This window comes from Acinonyx jubatus, chromosome D4, assembly GCF_027475565.1.
Source record: "Acinonyx jubatus isolate Ajub_Pintada_27869175 chromosome D4, VMU_Ajub_asm_v1.0, whole genome shotgun sequence".
Lineage (NCBI taxonomy): Eukaryota > Metazoa > Chordata > Mammalia > Carnivora > Felidae > Acinonyx > Acinonyx jubatus.
In genome coordinates this window covers 90,222,196-90,240,894 of record NC_069391.1, presented here as the reverse complement: position 1 = coordinate 90,240,894, position 18,699 = coordinate 90,222,196, and the positions used below count along the sequence as shown (strand labels likewise).

Genomic DNA, 18,699 nt, shown 5'->3' with positions numbered 1-18,699 from the left:
TCATAAGCAGTAAATAAAAACTTGAAGATAAAGGCCACTATGCCACCACATTATCCTCAAAGAAAGCGGTGTTTTCTAAAATAAATGGCTTTGAGCGTGCTCAGCACACACAACCGTGCTGATTTTCGTAGAAAAGGCCCTAGGGGCAGAAAGGAAGGGGAAGTGCTTTGATATCACCTTTTCCACACAGTTTGTCTCACTCATCGCATCCTCTGGGCCACCACTATTCACCATTTGCTTTTCCTGATGTTCCATCTTCAGCCATTTCCCTCGACTCCTGAAAATTTGAGATTTTGACGAGTGGTATTTGACTACCTACTGTGCTGGGCTCTGACATTTTGGAGGGCCCTTCTGGGATGCCCCGTGGCCTTGATGGGCTCTGAGAACTCCTCACCCGGAACTCATCAAGGCACTTAGAAGGCCATGTGGCCCCATCTCCCTGCCCCGCCACATTTAGACACTTTAGACTTTGTTCTTTCCCAATAATGACCAACAATATGAATAGATTTTGATGAGGGGGAAATGCTTATGATTCGAAGGGAGGATCCGTGAACATAACCTTTTGTGTACAGTCTGAACATTATTATATCAAGCCTGCATGTAAAAAATACACCTTCACTAAGTCATCAAAACCGACATCGCTGTAGAGACAAAGTGACCTCATACGCCTACTAACGCGCACTGAGAAGGACACAATTTCTATTGTTTCCTGCCAGAAACACATAAGCTAAGAGAAACAGTTAAAATTAAGGCAAATTCTACAAAATACCTGGTGTGTACTTCCAATAAATGTCCAGAGAGACAAAGAAAGGCTGGGCAGTCGATGCAGTGGAAGGGAGCCCAGAGCCGCGACAACCACATACAGTGCGTGGTCCTGGCCGGAGCATTACCCTGATACCAAAGCCAGACAAGGACACCACGAGAAAATTATAGGCCAACACCCCTGGTGAACAGATACAAAAATCGTCAACAAGACAGCAGCAAATCAAACTGAACAGTACATTAAAAGGATCATTCACCATCATCAAATGGGATTTAGTCCAGGGATGCAAGGATGGTCTGCAAATCAAGGGACATGATACACCACAATTTACAAAACGAAGGATGAAAACCACATGATCACCTCAGTTGATTCAGAAGAAGCATTTGACAGAATTCAACATCCACTCGTGATAAAAACTCTCAGCAAACTGGGTATACCGGGACTGTATTTCAGCCTCATAAAGATCATGTAGGACGAGCCCTATATTACACTCGACGGGGAAACAGTGTGAGCTTTTTCCCTGAGATCAGGAGCAAGACAAGGATGTCCACTCTCTCCACTTTTATTCAACATAGCATTGCTTTTCCAGAATTATTTTGGCTATTCTAGCTCTTGACTGTTCTATATACATTGAAGAACTAGCTTGTTGATTTCTACAAAAAGCTCAATGGGACTTTGATTAGAATTGTATTACATCGCTAGATAATTTTCAAAGATTTTTATGTTTTAACAATGCAGTTTTTTAACCCATGAATGTAGTCTATAACTCCATTTATTTAGATCCTTCTCTCATCAATGTTTAGTATTTTGTTGCATATAAATCTAGGATGTGCTTTGTTGAAATTAACACTAATTCATGTTTTTGTGCTATTGTATATGGTCCTTTCAAATTTCCATTTTTCAGTTAATTTCTGCAACCTTACTAAACTCCCTTATTAGTTCTAGAAGCTTTTATATAGTTTCTTCAAGATTTTCTGTGTAGATGACTGTGTCATATGCAAATAGAGATTGTTTCATTTTTCCCTGTCCGATTTGTATGCCTCTTACATTTTTCTTGTCTTATCACACTAAGATCTCTAGTACAATGTTAAATAAAAGCTGCTAACTATGAGGTTGCCTGCAGGGTTTTGTGGATGTCCTGTCATCAGGTTAAGGGAGAATCCTTCTATTCCCAGTGTGTTGAGAGTTTTTATCATAAATGTATGTTGAATTCTTGCAAAATCTTTTCTTTACATATTGAGATTTTAATATTTTTTTCTTTTTTAGTCCGCTGATACGGGAAATTACATTGTTTAAATTTTTAATGTTGAGCCAACTTTCCAATCTCTGGATAACCCTTCCAGTATATGTTGTATTATTTTTTGATAAATTGCTGGATCCAACTTGCTACCATATTGTTAGGGTTCTGTGTCTAAGTTCACAAGGTTTTGGGTTTTTTTCTTTTAATGCCTTTGTCTGGTTTTGGTACCTAGATAATGCTGGCCCCATAAAACAAACTGGGAAATGTTCCTTTCTGTTTTCTGGAAAAGATCGTGAAGAATAAATCTTATTTCTTCCTAAGTGTTTGGTAGAATCTATCAGTTGGTACCATGTGGCTTTAGAGTTTTCTCCATGGGAAGATTTGTTTGTTTGTTTTTACTATGGATTTTATTTCTTTAACAGATATAGGCCAATTCAGATTATCTATTTTTTTTCTTTAAGCCACTCTGGTAGTTTTATCTTTCAAGGAATTTGTCCATTTCATCTAAATTATTCAATTTATTGGCATAAAGTTGTTCATAATATTTCCTTATTATCCTTGCAGTGTCTGTGGTATCTGTGGTAATGTCCCCTCATTCATTCCTGCTCTTGGTAGTCTGAATTTTCTCTCTCTTCATGATTGATCTAATAGTTTACCAATGTTAGTGTTTTTTCCTTAAAAAAACCTACCTTTTGGTTTCAAATATTTTCTCTAATCTTTTTCTGATTCCAATTCCATTGACTTCCAATGCTCTTGAAATGGCCTAAAGAACAATAAAACTTAGAGAAAACACAGCAATGATTCTGAGCCAAGAAATGGTTCACTATATTCAGACCCCGAACTGGAAAAGAGTTTCAAGGATACCTTTTTCATATTGCTTATATTTTCCTTTTAACAGATGTACAGGTGTTATGATATAAATCTGTGCCTGCAAACACCCGAATTGATTCTAAGTGATATTAAAGCATTGTGTTATATTTTAACAGGCAGTGCTTTTCTTTTAATGGTTATAAAATAATTAGTTGGGTTTTTTTTTTAATAGGAGATGGTATTTTATAGTAGACGAACTGTGGTGTCTTCAAGACTTCCAGTGAGGAATGAGCCTGTAGAGCAATTCACACAATGTGGTCCTATAGCTCAGGGCACACAAGGACACTTCTTTGGCTGAATGTTTGGCCTTGAGGCATGGACAGCGGGCCAGGAGAGTGAGGCGGTACGCAGGTTGGCGTGGCTGTGCAAAGGAAGAGTGATAGGGTGTCACGAGGAATAGATTTAGAAAGGTATGCTGAGGCAGGTCAAGTAGAACACTGGCTGCTAAATTAAGAATTTTCCATTGTATTCTGCAAGTAATGGATAAATAAGGAGTAATATGTCTCAGGCACACTAACCCATGAGCCGGTGCCCAGGGAATTGAAGGAGAGAGCAGAAGGAAGGAAAGTACTCAAGGGGCCGCCCAGGGAGAGCCAACAAGCCCCAGCGGTTGAACAAGGGAGAAGATGAGGCAGGACAGTCCCGGTTTCTACTCTGGGAGAAGGTGCGGGTGGTCGTTACAAGCATCCAGGAGATGTGAGCTGGCCCGACAGCGGTGTTGGAGGTGAGGTGGTGGGAGGTGAGAACAGGAGGCAGAGATACGATGCTCGGGATCTGGCAACTGACTGAGCAGCTGTGTCCAGGAAGACATACCAGTACAGGGCCGGACTCAGAAGAAGATTCAGAGGTGCGGACACAGATCTGTGGCTTATGCACCCGGAAGTGTTATGTAAACCAATGAGATGACCAACACGGACAAAACATCACGAACACGAAAATGTCAAAATCCGCGAACATGTCTCGAACTCTCCCACGCACTAGACAGCGTGTTAAGTGCTTTTAAGATATTAACTCGATCATCGCTCAACCCTGTCAGGAGGAACCATAATGATTCCCATGCTAAAGACGGAGACACAGAGACACAGAGAATTTAAGTCACTTGCACAACCACACAGCTGGAACGTGGTTCAGCACACACAGAAGCCCAGATCACCTGACTCTAGAACCTGTAACATTTGACCGATGTCTGCAAAGGCAAGGAGGTCCTTACGGGATGATATAGTTGGGGGGCAAGTGAACTCAGAGAAAGAGACAGAAAAGGAGCAATCAAAGAGGTGCGTCCTGACACAAATGTGCTTCTGGCATGGGGATTATAAATACACACCATGCCAGATGGTCCTTAAGGAGAGTATGGAGTGAATGCCACGTATTCATCTCATGGATTCTATTTAAACCGTTGTGAGCCACCGAGTCAACTATGCTCTCCATTTTTAAAATTTCTGGATGAGTGGGATCACTTGGAAAAAAAAAAACGGACTCATTTTCAAAGCGGTGGTTTCATAGATGGGAGTTGCAAACAGTTCAGACGTTAAAGATAAAATCTGGAGCACCGCGTCTCCAAGGGTGGTACCTGGGCCGGGTCAGAAGCTTCTCCTGAAGACTTGTTGCAAATGCAAATTCTCAGCTCCCACTCCAGACCCACCGAATCAGAAACTCTGGGGGCGGGTCCCAGCCGTCTGCTGTCACAAGCTGTCCACATGACTCTGAAGTGTCAAAGTTTGAGAACCACTGCTCTAGAAAATAAGATGATCTGTTCATGTGCATCAAATCTCTGGAGTCCCCGCCCCAGGTCAGAGCGCTGACAGAGCACAGATCAGCCCTGTGGCCCCTCTGTGCCCAGCCTTCTGGGTTCTGAAAGGAATCCAGACTTTGGGGGAGTCCAGGTCAGGTTGGGAGGGGGTCCTCTCCTTCTGGTGCAAAATGGCAGAGAAAACACGAAGATCTTCTGTGCACGCTGCCTTCATCCAGAGATCTTAGCAGGGTCACCTCGGGGGGTCACCTGGCCTTGCCCCAACCCACCGCGGCAGAATCCCACAGGAGGGCATCATGGCATTTAACAAAGTTTCTTCATCCTTAGCCTGCAAAGTGAGATGTGTCCTTCCTGAGCAGAAAGTTCCACCAGGAGACAGCTGAATAAGCTGTCAAAGAAGGAGACAGACAGACAGATCCTGAGGCTTTGTGTGGGAGGCTCTGCCCGCTCCTCAGCCTGCTTTGCTGGAACTTGTAGACGCCGTGTCTAACCCCCTCTCTGCATCTTGGTGACAGCCGGGCTTGCCCTGGCCAGCTGCCTTCCTTGCCAACCCTGAACCCTGTGAGAGCCTGGCTCACCTGTGCAGTCCAGTGGCTACCCACGCCCATCCATACCTGCCCAACCCCCACGCCCCACCCAGGAGACTGTCCCTAGGACCATCTCCCCACCCTGGCTCCCACGGACAGGCCCCCAGCTGGATGTTCTCATGCCCATGAGCGGTGACTGCCCTCAGTGGCAGACAGCTACATCACTTGCCCCTGTGCTCAGAAAGCTGTAACGACAAGGCCATCCTGACGTGGTGTTAACCAGGCCTTGAAAGGAAAGGGGAGAATGGAGACAGAAGGGCGTCCAGATTTTCCAGGTGGGGGGAGAAAATGGGAACCAGACTGGTTTAGTCGGGTGTTCCGGGCCAGAAGAGGAGGAAGCATTTCCCCCCGACGACTTGGAGAAAAACATGGTGCCTTCCCCTTCGCCGGCCCACCCACCTGGCTCGTCCTTCCTCACCTCCCTCATCCCTGAACCCCGTCCCACCCCACCCCACCGTGCCCCATTCTGTCCCCCACTCACGTCAAGCTGGCTGACTCGGTGAGGGTCTCATCCTTTCTATAAACCACCCGCGTGAAATTTTTTGTTAAGAACGCTTTAATTACATTTCCTCCTATTCTTTGGAGAAATTTAACGGGCAGTTGTGGAAGCACAGGAGACCAGTCCCAGGATGAGCGAAAGAAGCACGACAGGGGCAGAGTCCTCACGGACCTCGAGGGCCTCATGCAGACCCTGCTCTCGAGTTCCTTCCCCCTGTGGCTGCTCAGACCACTGCTCCACTGTGGTCAGGAAGGGCGTCTGCAGTGAGCCCCCTCCTCCAGCAGGGCCTCCGAGGTTTGCCTGGCTCATGCTTCCCGAAGCCGCATCTCTCCCTCGTCCCCGACGTGGCTACAACGCCGCTCCAGAGCCCGTCTGACACCCACCGCTCTGGCTCGGGCCTCTGCAGCTGCGTCCCAGCCTGTGAGGTCTTGGTGGCGTGAACTTGCCCATCCTGTTGGCTCACGCCTGTCTGGGAAGCTCACAGCCAGGCTCGGGGCTCCTCAGAAAAGCCCTACACGTGGCCGTCCCTCCTTCAGATCACTCTGCGGGTGGCACGAAATTGCCCACATCTGACCGTGTTCACCTTCTGCATCCACAAAAACGTCAAGGTCGTGTGGTTTCTCGCACCCTACTCGTGTCTACGTCTGTGTTGATCTTCTCTCTCCCCGCAAGAGAAGGCAAGCTCTTACTCCGGGCTTTCTGACCAACATCTCAACGGTGGCCGGATGTACCATGCGATAGACATGTATTCGGTGGCCAAAGGACCAGCGCGCTGAGCCTGGAACACAGTAGGTGCTCCACGCCGGGGTCCTATTCGTGATTATTATTACTACTATCAGCAGCTGGCAAAGCAGGGACACAGAATGAAATACTAGAAATACTGCTCGAGTGAAGGCGATGCCTTCTTACTAAATATTTTACTCTTCTCAGTAACTTACAGTCTTTCTCTTCAGCTGGAAAAAATACCCTGGACCGAACTGGTATTGATCATTAGTAATAGTATCAATCAGCAAATAATATTACAGATTAAGCATTATATTGGTTATTATTATAATATTATTAATTATAATTATATAATTATAATAAAATAAATACGTAATACATAACATGATAAATTTTAACATATACCATATAATATATATGAAATATATATTTATAAGGTATAATTAATATAATTAAATGTTATATTTATTAATATGTATATAATATGCAATTAAATATAATCAAATATCATTTATTAATGTATAATTAAGTTTAAATTTAACTCAATTAAATTAAATATAATATTAAATTAAATTTAATGTCAAACGCTATTAAATACAATATTAATTATAATTATAAATTATAAACATAATATTAATTATAATTATAAATTATGAACATAATATTAATTATAATTATAATTATAATATTAATTAATTAATATATTCATTGACAGACCCCGTCAGGTGTGCTGAGCACAGGCCAGGGCAGCCCCAGAACTTCATGGGTCCCGTTGCTAAGACCCTCGACACGTCTCCCAGATGGTTCCATTCGCACCCGCGTGTGAGGATCCCGAGCCCACAGAGGTCATGAGTGGCTGGGAAGTGGTGCTGGGCTGGTGCCCAAGGGTCCCTGGACACACCCCGTGCACACAGGGTTCTGCCACGAGGGGTCGGGACCAGGACAGCTGCTCAGGCGGGCAGAGACTGAAAAATCTGATTCAGATGGACGGGCCAGGAGCCGTCACCCCACTGCCCCAAGCCCATTCTGGCTCACAAGGTGGTGCCCGTGACCCCGCCATGCCGTCCCGGGGCCCCGAGCCCGGCACAGGCCGCTCCGATGGAGGCTCGTCCGGCATCCTCAGCCAGGCCAGGGTGCCCCCACATTGTGGGCCTCTGTCCCCTGCCCGGGACAATCTTCGGTTTAACTCAACTTAGCGGGAGGCAGACAGTGGGCAAATGCACCGGTGCCCCATTCCTTCCATGGGAGAACGAGGCTGGCCAGTGATGGGGGTCTCTGTCCGCGACCCCTTCCTGCTCCCCAACCCAGTCTCCCTAAACACCCTCCAAAATACCTCAGGTCTGCTCAGGGCCCAGAATCAGGCACGAGTGCATGCGGGTCCGGTCAAGGGAACAATCCTGGACACCCTCACCGTGCATGGCCTGTGCCGGCTGTTTCCAGAAGTAACGTCTTTAATGCCCCCCAAGTGAGTGAATCCGTCAGTGTGCATTACGGAAGCAGAGACTGGACACAGAAACGAGGCCTGTAGGAAAGTAGACCCCGCCTCCCTTTGCCCCGGGGCCGGCCTGGCATCCTAACTGCAGCCAGCCAGCCGGAGGCAGGACCTCAGCTGGGTGCACACGGCCCCCCTGTTCCCTCTCCACTCCGGCTCCGTACCCTGTGGCGCACACCAGAATCACGGCAGAGTCCGAAAGACAGAACCCCGTGTGGGGCCGGCGGAAAGGATTTCAGGGGTAACCGCCCACGCCCCAGACACCCTCGTGGGCTGGCTTCAGAGCCCAGCCCTGTGTAAGGAACGGCCTCGGTCCTATGCTTCCTTTGGATCTGCCTCGTAGTCGGGGGAGGAATCCACTGGCTTAAATGTTCCCTCCTCCAGGAAGTCTTCCCAGACTAGCTCAGGCCCTCGGGATGCTCTCCTGAGTTTCTGTGGTACTTCAGCATGCCTGTACCGAACGCCTGCCCGACTGCCTTGTGACTCGGGGCCTCCAATGAGGTGTGGAGCTGTGCCTGGCACATCCTCACACGCAGATGCAGACGAAGGAGACACGAGACACGAGGTTATCCTGGGGGTGGTAAGACTGAGAAGTGATGGACCGCGAGGCAGGAGGACTCAGCTTTACTCCAGAGCCGGGTGTGCGTGCATGCAGGGAGCTGGCGTTTTCAAAAAAGACTCCTAAACGGAGAACACGCTAGCTCCCCCCTTCCAGGCCTCACCCCGGGGGTACGGGGCCGCCAGAGGCTCGGCCTGTGAAACACGTTCGGAATGAGTAAATTTAGAATGAAGCAGTCAGGCTAAAGTCACAGACAGCGGCTGCGTGCTCCCCGCGTAGCAGGGACGGGTGGGCAGACCGTTCACACCGCCGTCTCCTTTCTATTTCTGACAGTCAACCCGCCCGGGGAAGATCTTTACAGATTTGCTCCTCTTCCAACCCGCTGAACTTCCACCGACGTTAGAGGTGTTTACTTTGCGGCGGGAGGGGAGCCCCGCAACACCATAACCGAGCGTCCTCGCTGCAGCGATCGGGCGGCACCCGGCCCCCCCGTGCCACGTGTAAAGCACGCGTCTTAAATCCACGGATCGGGTGGATGTTCAAAGACAGGACTTTCCGGATTGCTTCCTCTGGGTCTGCAAACTGAGAAAATAACAGAACCAAGCCCTGCCCGCATGGGGGGGTGTGTGGAGCCCCCACCGCTGTTCTCAGATCTGTGCGGAACATGCCTGAGCCCACCGTCCTGTGTCTCCGTCACTGTCCCGGGCAGGGTGATGCAGGCAGACCACTCTGCCAGCCGCTGGGAGCCCCAACGCCTTATCTGCCCTTCTTCCTCCGTGTCCGTCTCTGGCCACAGCAGCTGCCCAGAGCCTGGGCACTGCCCCGAGCCCGGCACGGCCTCTGTAAGCACAGGTACCTTGTCAGCAAATGTGGCCTGTCCCCACACCACACAGTACACGCTTGCCACGGTGGCCACGCCACACCGCCGTGTGGGAGGCGTGACAGGAAGGGTTCTGGGGGCCGCCGGTGCAGGTGGGGGGGGGGGCCTCTCGCTTGCAGGACGTCTGACCAGGGCACACGCAGTCTCAGGAAGGCTGCCACACACACGAGAGGAAACGCAGCGGACTGGGGTGGAATGCACACAGACGACGAACCGTGTGGTGGAATTTTGACCTCGGACTTTGTCTTCTTTAAGGGCTCGTAGAAAACCCTGGGAGCCAGCAGTGACCAGAGAGGAGGGAGCATTGCGACTCAGAGAAGGGGGGGGTGGACAGAGTCTCAAGGCCACGCCGAGGCTGAAGATGGGCCCCTCCAAGCACAGGATGGGAGAGAGACCACTCTGGAAGCCAGGCCACATCCTCTGCTATCACAAGCCCCCACGATCACAGCGCCACATCCCCGGGCCTCTGTCCCCGGGTTGTCATATCGCCAGTGCGTGCTTGCTAGTTTACTCAGGCTCAAGACCCTGCAGCCACCAACTAACTGCCCGGCACTTTCAGACCAAGGTCACGCCTTCTGAACACAGTACACACGTGAAACATCAGACAGAAAACACGGCAATGTCACAGCGTTCCCACCGGCGGGCCGACGGCTAGTTCCACTTTCACTGCCCTCTGCCCCATGCTGACAATGTGAACAGGTTGTGGCCACGCGGCAGTGAACCGACCCCGACAGACGGCATCAGCCGTGAACGTCTCCCGAGACCCCACTGATATGCTGGAACAGAACAAAAGGGAAATACCTTCCCGAAAGGCACAGGTTTTGATTTTGATTTTCAGACTAAATAGACTTGGTGCCTTTTTATAGAGATTTTTCCAAGCATGCTGATTCTGGGTGTGTGCACCAGACAGAATACTGGGGGGCAGGTCACATCCGCAGGGTGGTGCTGGTGGAGCTCTGGGCCTAACCAGGCTCTTTGGGGTCCACTGAAACTACAACAGCTTTTAAAATGAAAACAAACAGGCCACCTGAGTGGCTCAGTCGGTTAAGCATCCGACTTTGGCTCAGGTCATGATCTCACAGTTCTTGAGTTGGAGCCCCACATCGGACTCTGTGCTGACGGCTCAGAGCCTGGAGCCTGCTTCCGATTCTGTGCCTCCTTCTCTCTCTGCCCCTTCCCTGCTCACGCCCTGTCTCTCTCTGTCTCTCAAAAGTAAATAACATTAAAAAATTTTTTTACATAAACAAAATGAGGAAAACAAACAAACAAACAAAACCCCACGAAACTAGATTCCGTTATTGATGGACTCTCCACAATGAGTTTATGTTAAGACAACGTGCTGAACCTGAGCTCATCCAGAAGTGCAGCAAAGTCACACGTGGCTGAGTCCACATGCCTACGTGACCTTTATCTGGGGAGTCCAAGCGGTGCAGGAGGTCAGCCGGGGTCAATGAGACCCAACAACACACGTCAGATGTTTGCATTTGTGGCTGAAGACAGGTCACGTCGCTGAGTGCTCTGGGCTTAAGCGTGTATATATTTATAGCCTTCCGTGTCCTAAAAATGGCTTAAGATGACCCCCAATAATAGGTAAAATTTAACACGATAAATAAGATAAAAATGAGCAGATGAGGAAATCAGAGGAAAGGAGGAAGGACAGGGCCGGTCCAGTGACCAAAGGCACATGGGGAGCTTCCTATCCATGTGCAGGGCGGGCCCGACGGGCAGAGAACACGTTCTCCCCCGTGACCTCCCGTCTGACATGGTTCGTCCCTCTGTAACACCGTTCAACACCCCCGCCCTCCACGCCGTGACAGGTGGGAGCATCTTGGGAGAGGACGTTTCAGGGAGGCACACGATGTGGTCCCCTCGCGCGGTCATCTGAAGGTCGGGCTCAGGCCAGGCAGGCGACTCGCTGAGACAGTGGGTGCCCACCACCGTTGGCCACCATAACCTCATTTGGAAACCGGTGGCAGATGAAAGCAGAGGTCTCTGATTGACGCCCAGCCGGGGAGCTGGGTCCTCCCTGCTTGGGACCCCCCCCCCAACTGTCTGCCTCGGTGACACCAACTGGAGACCCTCACTGACGCCCCTCAGGGGCTGTGCAGTACACTTTGTAGGCCCCGCCCACTGGGCACCCGATTTCCCACAACAGCCACTGATGTGGGCATTATGCCTGTATGCCTTTCCACACAAGTGGAAAATGGCAGAGGGGGGCTCCATGTACAGGACAGGACATCCCTCCACGCGGTAGGCAGTCCCCAAGGCTCTGCCCAAAGCGTTAGGGGTACAAGGTGATTAACAGCCACCGCTGCAACTCAGAGTCGATGGCAACTTCTGGGATAGTTGTAGAAGTTATCTACCAGTAAGAGGTCGGGAACCCACGGGTGACTCTACCGAAGGCATGACGATCCACCTCAACTCAGACGGAACAGCACAAAACTACATTGACCCCAACAAAAAGATGCGTGGTTTGGCCGCCAGAGCCTCCAAAGACGCTTACATCCAAAACTTGAAACAGTGGAACAGAGGCGTAGTGAGTGGCTGCTTACTTGCTTGAGAAAATTTTGGGGCGCCTGGGTGGCTCAGTCGGTTAAGTATCTGACTGTTGATTTTGTCTCAGGTCGTGATCTTGCCAATTGTGAGATCGAGCCCCACATCGGGCTCCGCACTGACAGCTTGGAGCCTGCTTGGGATCCTCTCTCTCTCTCTCTTCCCCTCCCCAGCTCATGCTCACACACTCTGTCTCAAAATAAATAAATAAGCTTTATATATATACACACACACACACACATATATGTATGTGTGTGTGTGCATATATATATATATAATGTGTATACACACACATATATATGTATATAGATAGACAAATATTTTTTCGTGATGTCTGGGGAGCCTTTGGAAACACAACTTCCTAGAGCCTATTTAATAAAACCTAACCACAACCTCACATTTTCTGGCAACCTTCCGAGACTGCCTTTAGTATTAAGAGAAAACCATGGCGGGAGAGAGCAGTCACTGGCCTGGTGAGCACTCAAAGACCCCAGGGGCCTCAGCAGCTCCAACGTGTGCCCACCTACAGGACACTGCTGGACATTCCTCTCCGGGAGGCAAAGGCTTCTTTCTGACATCGATTTGTCAGTTTCCTTCAAGGGGTCTCCAGCTATTACCTAAAATAAGGACCGTGTCATGTGATATAAAAGCAAGGCAAGAGGCAGAAAGCATCGTGCAGACAAGCACACATAGTTTTCAAAAAGCCTGATAAAGCCAAGGCTGTTCCGGTGCAACCAGAATTCACCAAGTTTCCTGAGTCCCAGCACGGCACCCCCCTCAGCCCATTACGCCGCCAGCCTTTGCCAGCGTCTAAATGCAACGGGATCGAGAAAGACACCTACTCGTCCAAATCCACCCATATCTGTTCTGCAGTTTCCTCCCGCAGTGTCCTCACTACCTCCCCCCCAGACAGTGCCGGGACCCCGATCAAGGGCACACAGGGACTGTTCACCCCCCTCCACCACCCACCGCTGGTCCCCAGGTCTGCGTCCCCACACCGGGAGGCCAGGAAGGACAGCCCACGGCGGCCGGCATGCTGCACGTGCAGAGCTCAATAAATACATCCAGAGAATTTAAACGATACGAAAGCATCTCAGAAGGGGCAGGATCTGTTACAGGAATTCGGCAGAAATAGCCAACAGTTCTCTCTAACGAAACCGCCACCACCATGAGAAGGTGAACAGGCGTGTGTTCCCGTGGCCCAGACGCGGCCAGAGCGCCCTGCCCAGCGTGCCGCCTGCACCTGACACTTGGTGCGTGGGACAGACGGTTCACTCCGCAAATGCTCCCGCTGGTTTCCGGAACGCTCCCACTGCACGGTACCGCCCCTCTGCCTCGGCAAGGCCCGTAGGCCATCCTGTGCAGGTCGATGGACACGATTCTTCCCTGAGTGCAGTTTACAATGCTGCTGTGTCCCCACCACGCGTGTCTTGAGCCGCTTCAGGAGGGACAGAAACGTCCCTTCTTTTGAACACAGATTTCTTCCGTGAGGAAGACATATCACTGCGGTGTTTGCCACAATTAAAGCGTGTGCATCATTTACAGCTATTACTACAAATAATTACTTTCTAAAGCTCGAACGTTAGACTTTGGCTTGCTAACCCAAAGATAGACAATACAGTGACTTGACTGCCATAAACATGAGGCATTTTCCGAGGTCACTATTTAGAGCAAATAATTCTACAAATACCAAAGCAAGCTAAGGTCACCCACGGAAATGTGCCATTTCATGAACCCTCCTGACTTTCCAGTTTTCCTCTTCCAGGTGACTCCAAACCAACATGTTTTAAAGGTATAAGCTCTAAAAGGTTACGATTTCATTAAAAACAATGCTTAAATACAGAACTGGCTCTCAGGAAGCTTAGAATCTAGTTGACGGTGGAGGATACATACCCCTGCTCAAAATCGCTGACCCCCTCAAAGAACCAACTGCTTCCTAAACTACTACCGCCATGAATATTTCTTCCTCCAATCCATACATTTTATTCTCTGTGTATACAGTTGAAAATTCCCTCCTGACACATTTTTCTCTTTGGAAAGAAATAACACAGTTGAGTACACTTTAAAATACCAAGCTTGTATTAGGGCTTTGTGTGTAAAGGAACAATCACAAGCACCACGCATGTCTGAAGCTTCATTATAAAGAGAGCTTGGAAGGAGCAGGGAGTGTCCCCGAGGGTGCTCATGTCAGAGACATGCATCACAGGTGGGGACGAACACTTGGAAATCCTGAATACCCTCCCTGTCACCGTCACCAGCACTCAAGGGGCAAAGTTTCCCTCGGAAATTTCTAGGCTGCAAACTCTGAAATCATTCCTTTCCAAAGTAAAGTCATGGGAGTCCACATTCGAGAGGGCTTACCTGGTAATCTGTGTTCTTGTACTGAAGTCAAGAGACCTCATTGAGCGGAGAACTTCAATGCACCCCAAGTACTGGAAGGGGAAGAAAACGTAAATCATGAGCCCTGGGGACTGAGACGAAGAGACAGTTCTTAACTGTGTAAAGGGCGTTTTGGAAAGCCATATATATTTCTTAGATCTCATTTTATGTACATCATGAGGCTTTGTTATCTTCTGTAAAAGCAATAACCCACACCCTTACGAAACTAACCTCAGTGCCTATGTCGGTACTAGACTTGACTCTTCTGAGTTCCATCAGTATTTTCATTTTAGTTAGAGGTACATTTTTAAAAATTTGTGTTGCGTTGTAACATGTACCGTAAACCACACAAGTCTTAAATGCAGAATTCAATTATTGCCGAAACACGTACCTGTGTGTAACCACCACTCAGAGCCCAACATCCCAATATCGTATTTCTAGTCCTTTACGAGGGCCTAGAGGCTTATCATTTTTAAAGAAGTAATGAAAACGCTATAATACCAACATTTCAACCAATGGTAAACTTCATTATTTAATAAATATACTTTGGGTTCCATGAACAAACTATACATTACCCTCATAGTTGCTTTCTTTTGGCTTACCAGAAAGCCCTCTCCTGCATTATATAACACAAACTTTCAGAAGTTCTAATTTACACATCTAAATTTGTAGCTAAATTTTTAATCAGTTTCACACATGTAAGTGCATGTGTGTATGTAAATATATGGACATAACGAAAGCTGTAGATAAACAACTAGCACGGTAGAGATACAATATTTGTGTTCCAAAGCCCTGGGGAGTTTGAAGGACAGATGTTTTATACCAATGCCTTTAAAATTAGACTTCGCAGGAAGAGACCTCATGGTGTATCACAGAAAAGACTGCATTTGAATTATTCAGAAAACCTGAATTGGAGCCTGACTCTGTCATATCTTGTTATGTAACTTGAAGCGAAACTTTAAAATTCTCTGAGCCTGAGCCTCTGTACCCATAAAATGTAACTACTGTTCCAACCATTGGGTGGCTCTGTGATGTCACCGCCACCACCACATCACACGATTGTTGGAACACCACCACCACGGTGGTCAGGAGGATACCATGAACAACGTCGTAGAGCCACACGAATCAGACGACCACCAGCACTGCAGAGGCACGTGATTACACTGACCAACATCACAGACCTACCTGTGGACCAGGACCAACACCATGGGACTACGTGACTCTTACCACCACCAAAGCACAGAGTTACACGAATAACACATCCCATCACAGGGCCGCGTGAATACCGCAGTGATGTCCCAAGTTACATGAGAAGCAGGAACAACACTGCAGGGTTGTGGGAGCACCACCACTGCTGTTATGCTTGTGGGAACACCACCGCCACCACGGCAGGGTTATGTGAATATTGCTATCACCATCGCTCAAATGTGTGAAGACCACAACCCACTTTGCTGAGTTGCAGGACTACCACATCCATCACTGTCACAGCACAGGGACACCACAACAGTGTCCCAGATATCCCAGGGTTATGTGAATACCACCATCAGCAATGTTACAAAGTGAAGTCATTAATATGACCAAAGTGGCAGAATGGTGTCGATAACAACACCACTACCTCTCAAAGATACAGAGTTACACAATTTCACACCCGCAATTGCAGACTCATGGGAAGACCCCATGACCATCATTGCAGACGTGTGACTGTGACAAGAACCACTGCAGATAGCTGAATATCATGCCCACCGTCAAGAGCTATTAAATACCACAACCACCACTGTAGTTATGCGACTACTACACCACCACCACCACCGAGAAATGGGAATACCGTGAACACCATCACAGTTATGTGAATACCACCAGCAACATCATGGTGATATATAAGTGCCGTGATTACAAACATCACAGAATTATCTGAATGCCACATCCAGTCTCATAGTTATGTGTTCCTGGGACGAACCTTGCAGAGCTACGTGTATACCAAATCCACCGACATCACAGAGTTACATCAGTACTACGAAGATCATCACAGAGTTATATGGATAGCACGCCTGGCTTTGCAGCAATACATGTATCCCCACACCACCACTGCAGCTATGTAAATATACAGACCACCACCACTACAGAATTATGCAAATACCACCAACACCACAAATGCCCCCCCCAAGCACCACTGCAGTTATCTGAACACCCCACCAATAGCATCTCAGATTTATGGGAAGATGATCAAATTTATTGAAGAGGTCTGTGAATACTGTCACCAACATCACAGAGTTATATGACTACAACCAACAGCCTCACAGTTATATGGATACCAGAACCACCATCACAGGGTTATGCGAAGGCCACACCAGCCCTGAAAGATTGTGTGAACACCATGACCACCATTTCTGAGTTACAAGAAGGCCATGATGGACTTTGCAGAGTTACAAGATTAGCACACCCAACACCATCTCAGCGCTTTATGAAGATCACTACTACTGCCGTGTAGAATTATCTGAATCCCACAACCACCAAGGCAGAGCTAGGAGAATACTACCACCATGGCCATCACAGAGATACATGAACACCACGACCACTGTCACAGAGCCATGCAAACACTGCCACCACCACTGTTGCGGAGCCTTGTGAATACCATGGCCACCAACCAGGAGGGTTATGTGATTCTCCTAACTAAAGTTGCAGATTTACATGAATATCACTAGCATGATCTCAAAGTGATGTGCTAATGCCAACACCACCATCATAGAGTTATGTGGACACCACGACCAAGTCACAGGGTTGTCTGAGTTATACCATCACCACCGTCACAAGATGCAATGACTGTCACCATCAACTCTGTGCAGTCGTGCTAATGCCATGACAAATGAGTGTTGCAGGGTTGTAGGAACACCATGCTGAGCTTCACAGACCATGTGCCCATAACCTCCACCACCATCATGGTGGTATGTGAATACAAGGCCACTGTCACATAGTTATTTGACTATCACCTCCACCACCATCACGGTGGTATGTGAATACCACGACCCACATCACAGAGTCAGAGCAACAACACCAGCAATGTCACAGAGTCACAGAAATGCAAGTACCACAGTTGCAGGTTATGCGCACACGAACAGCAGCACCATGAAAGAGCCACGTGGACACCATGACCGGCTTCTAGAGCTATGTGACTAGCTAGCCAAGATGCAGCTAAGGGAAGACTACCAGAAATATGATCATAAAGTTATGTACTACCATGACAACACCACAGGGTTATGGAGACGCCACGACCGACACCACAGTGACATCTGAATGCCATCACCACCACCCCATTGCAGGTATGGAATATCATGACCACCACAGCAGGCATATGTGACCACCATGACAAATACCACCACCATGGTAGGAGAACTATATGAACACCACTACCACCAATGTTGAGGTTTTGTGGATACCACCAGTGCGCTGCACTGCACAACTCTGTCAACACCGTGACGAACGTGCATCCCTCCACTAACGCAGTTGTGTGGAAACCGCAGTGTCGTCGAATTACGTGAATACCTCCAACACCGTCACAGTTACATATGGACCACAACCAACAATATGGAATTCTGTGAGCACCATGACCATCGCATTTATGGAACCACAACCGCCACCCCGGCAGTCGTGTGTAATGTAAGTACCGCCACCACCACCAGCCACGTCACTGCCCCTACCGCTGTCAGCATTGTGTGAATACAACCACGGCAGCTGTCCCGAAGTTACACGAAGACCATGACCAACTCCAGGAAGTCACAGGATTACCACCACCACTGCCACACTGGAGTGCTAGGTGAGGGTCACTACGAGTGTCACAGACCTGAATCATGCCCCCCAGGTCTGCAGCAATCTGCCCTCTTACCATCAATGTTTAAGGAAACTTATTTCTACCCCTCATAACACGATACAGCATCGATCTCCGAATCTCTGCCTATCACGCGCAAAAGTATCTCATCCTCGTTCCGATGTGCATTTCCCTGATGTCTATATCAGTGTGATTCATCTCGCATGTGTGTTAGCCATTTTCACCCCCTTTTTCCATTAACTAACTGCTTTGATCTTGGGCCCAGTTTCCTATTATATTCCTTATCTTTCTATTATAGACTAAGGGGATGATAATCTCCCATTCAGTCATTTCTCGTTTGATGGTGTCGGCATTTTACCTAACACAAACTGTTACTGCAGTAAACACTGTACCAATTCCTGTAACCACACGTCTGTCATTTTCTGTATGGCTCTGGAGGGTCCTGTCTTGCACGAGAATGTCACGATATTCTCCTAAATTGTATTTCACAACATTGATTTATGATTTATCTACGCATTCACTTCTTTAAGTGTTTTCGGTAATGTTTTCCATTTGGCTTTTTAACCTATTTGGAATTCACT

General features: G+C 48.3%; 1 protein-coding gene across 1 annotated transcript in view; it reads right to left on the bottom strand.

The window, feature by feature from the left end:
* Window positions 1-18,699, bottom strand: part of SHC3 (SHC adaptor protein 3) — a 104,478-nt gene that overhangs the window by 64,687 nt on the left and 21,092 nt on the right. Inside the window, exon 2 of the mRNA XM_027041218.2 lies at window positions 14,278-14,348. Coding sequence (XP_026897019.2) covers window positions 14,278-14,348 — 71 coding nt within the window. The remainder of the gene's footprint in view (window positions 1-14,277; window positions 14,349-18,699) is intronic.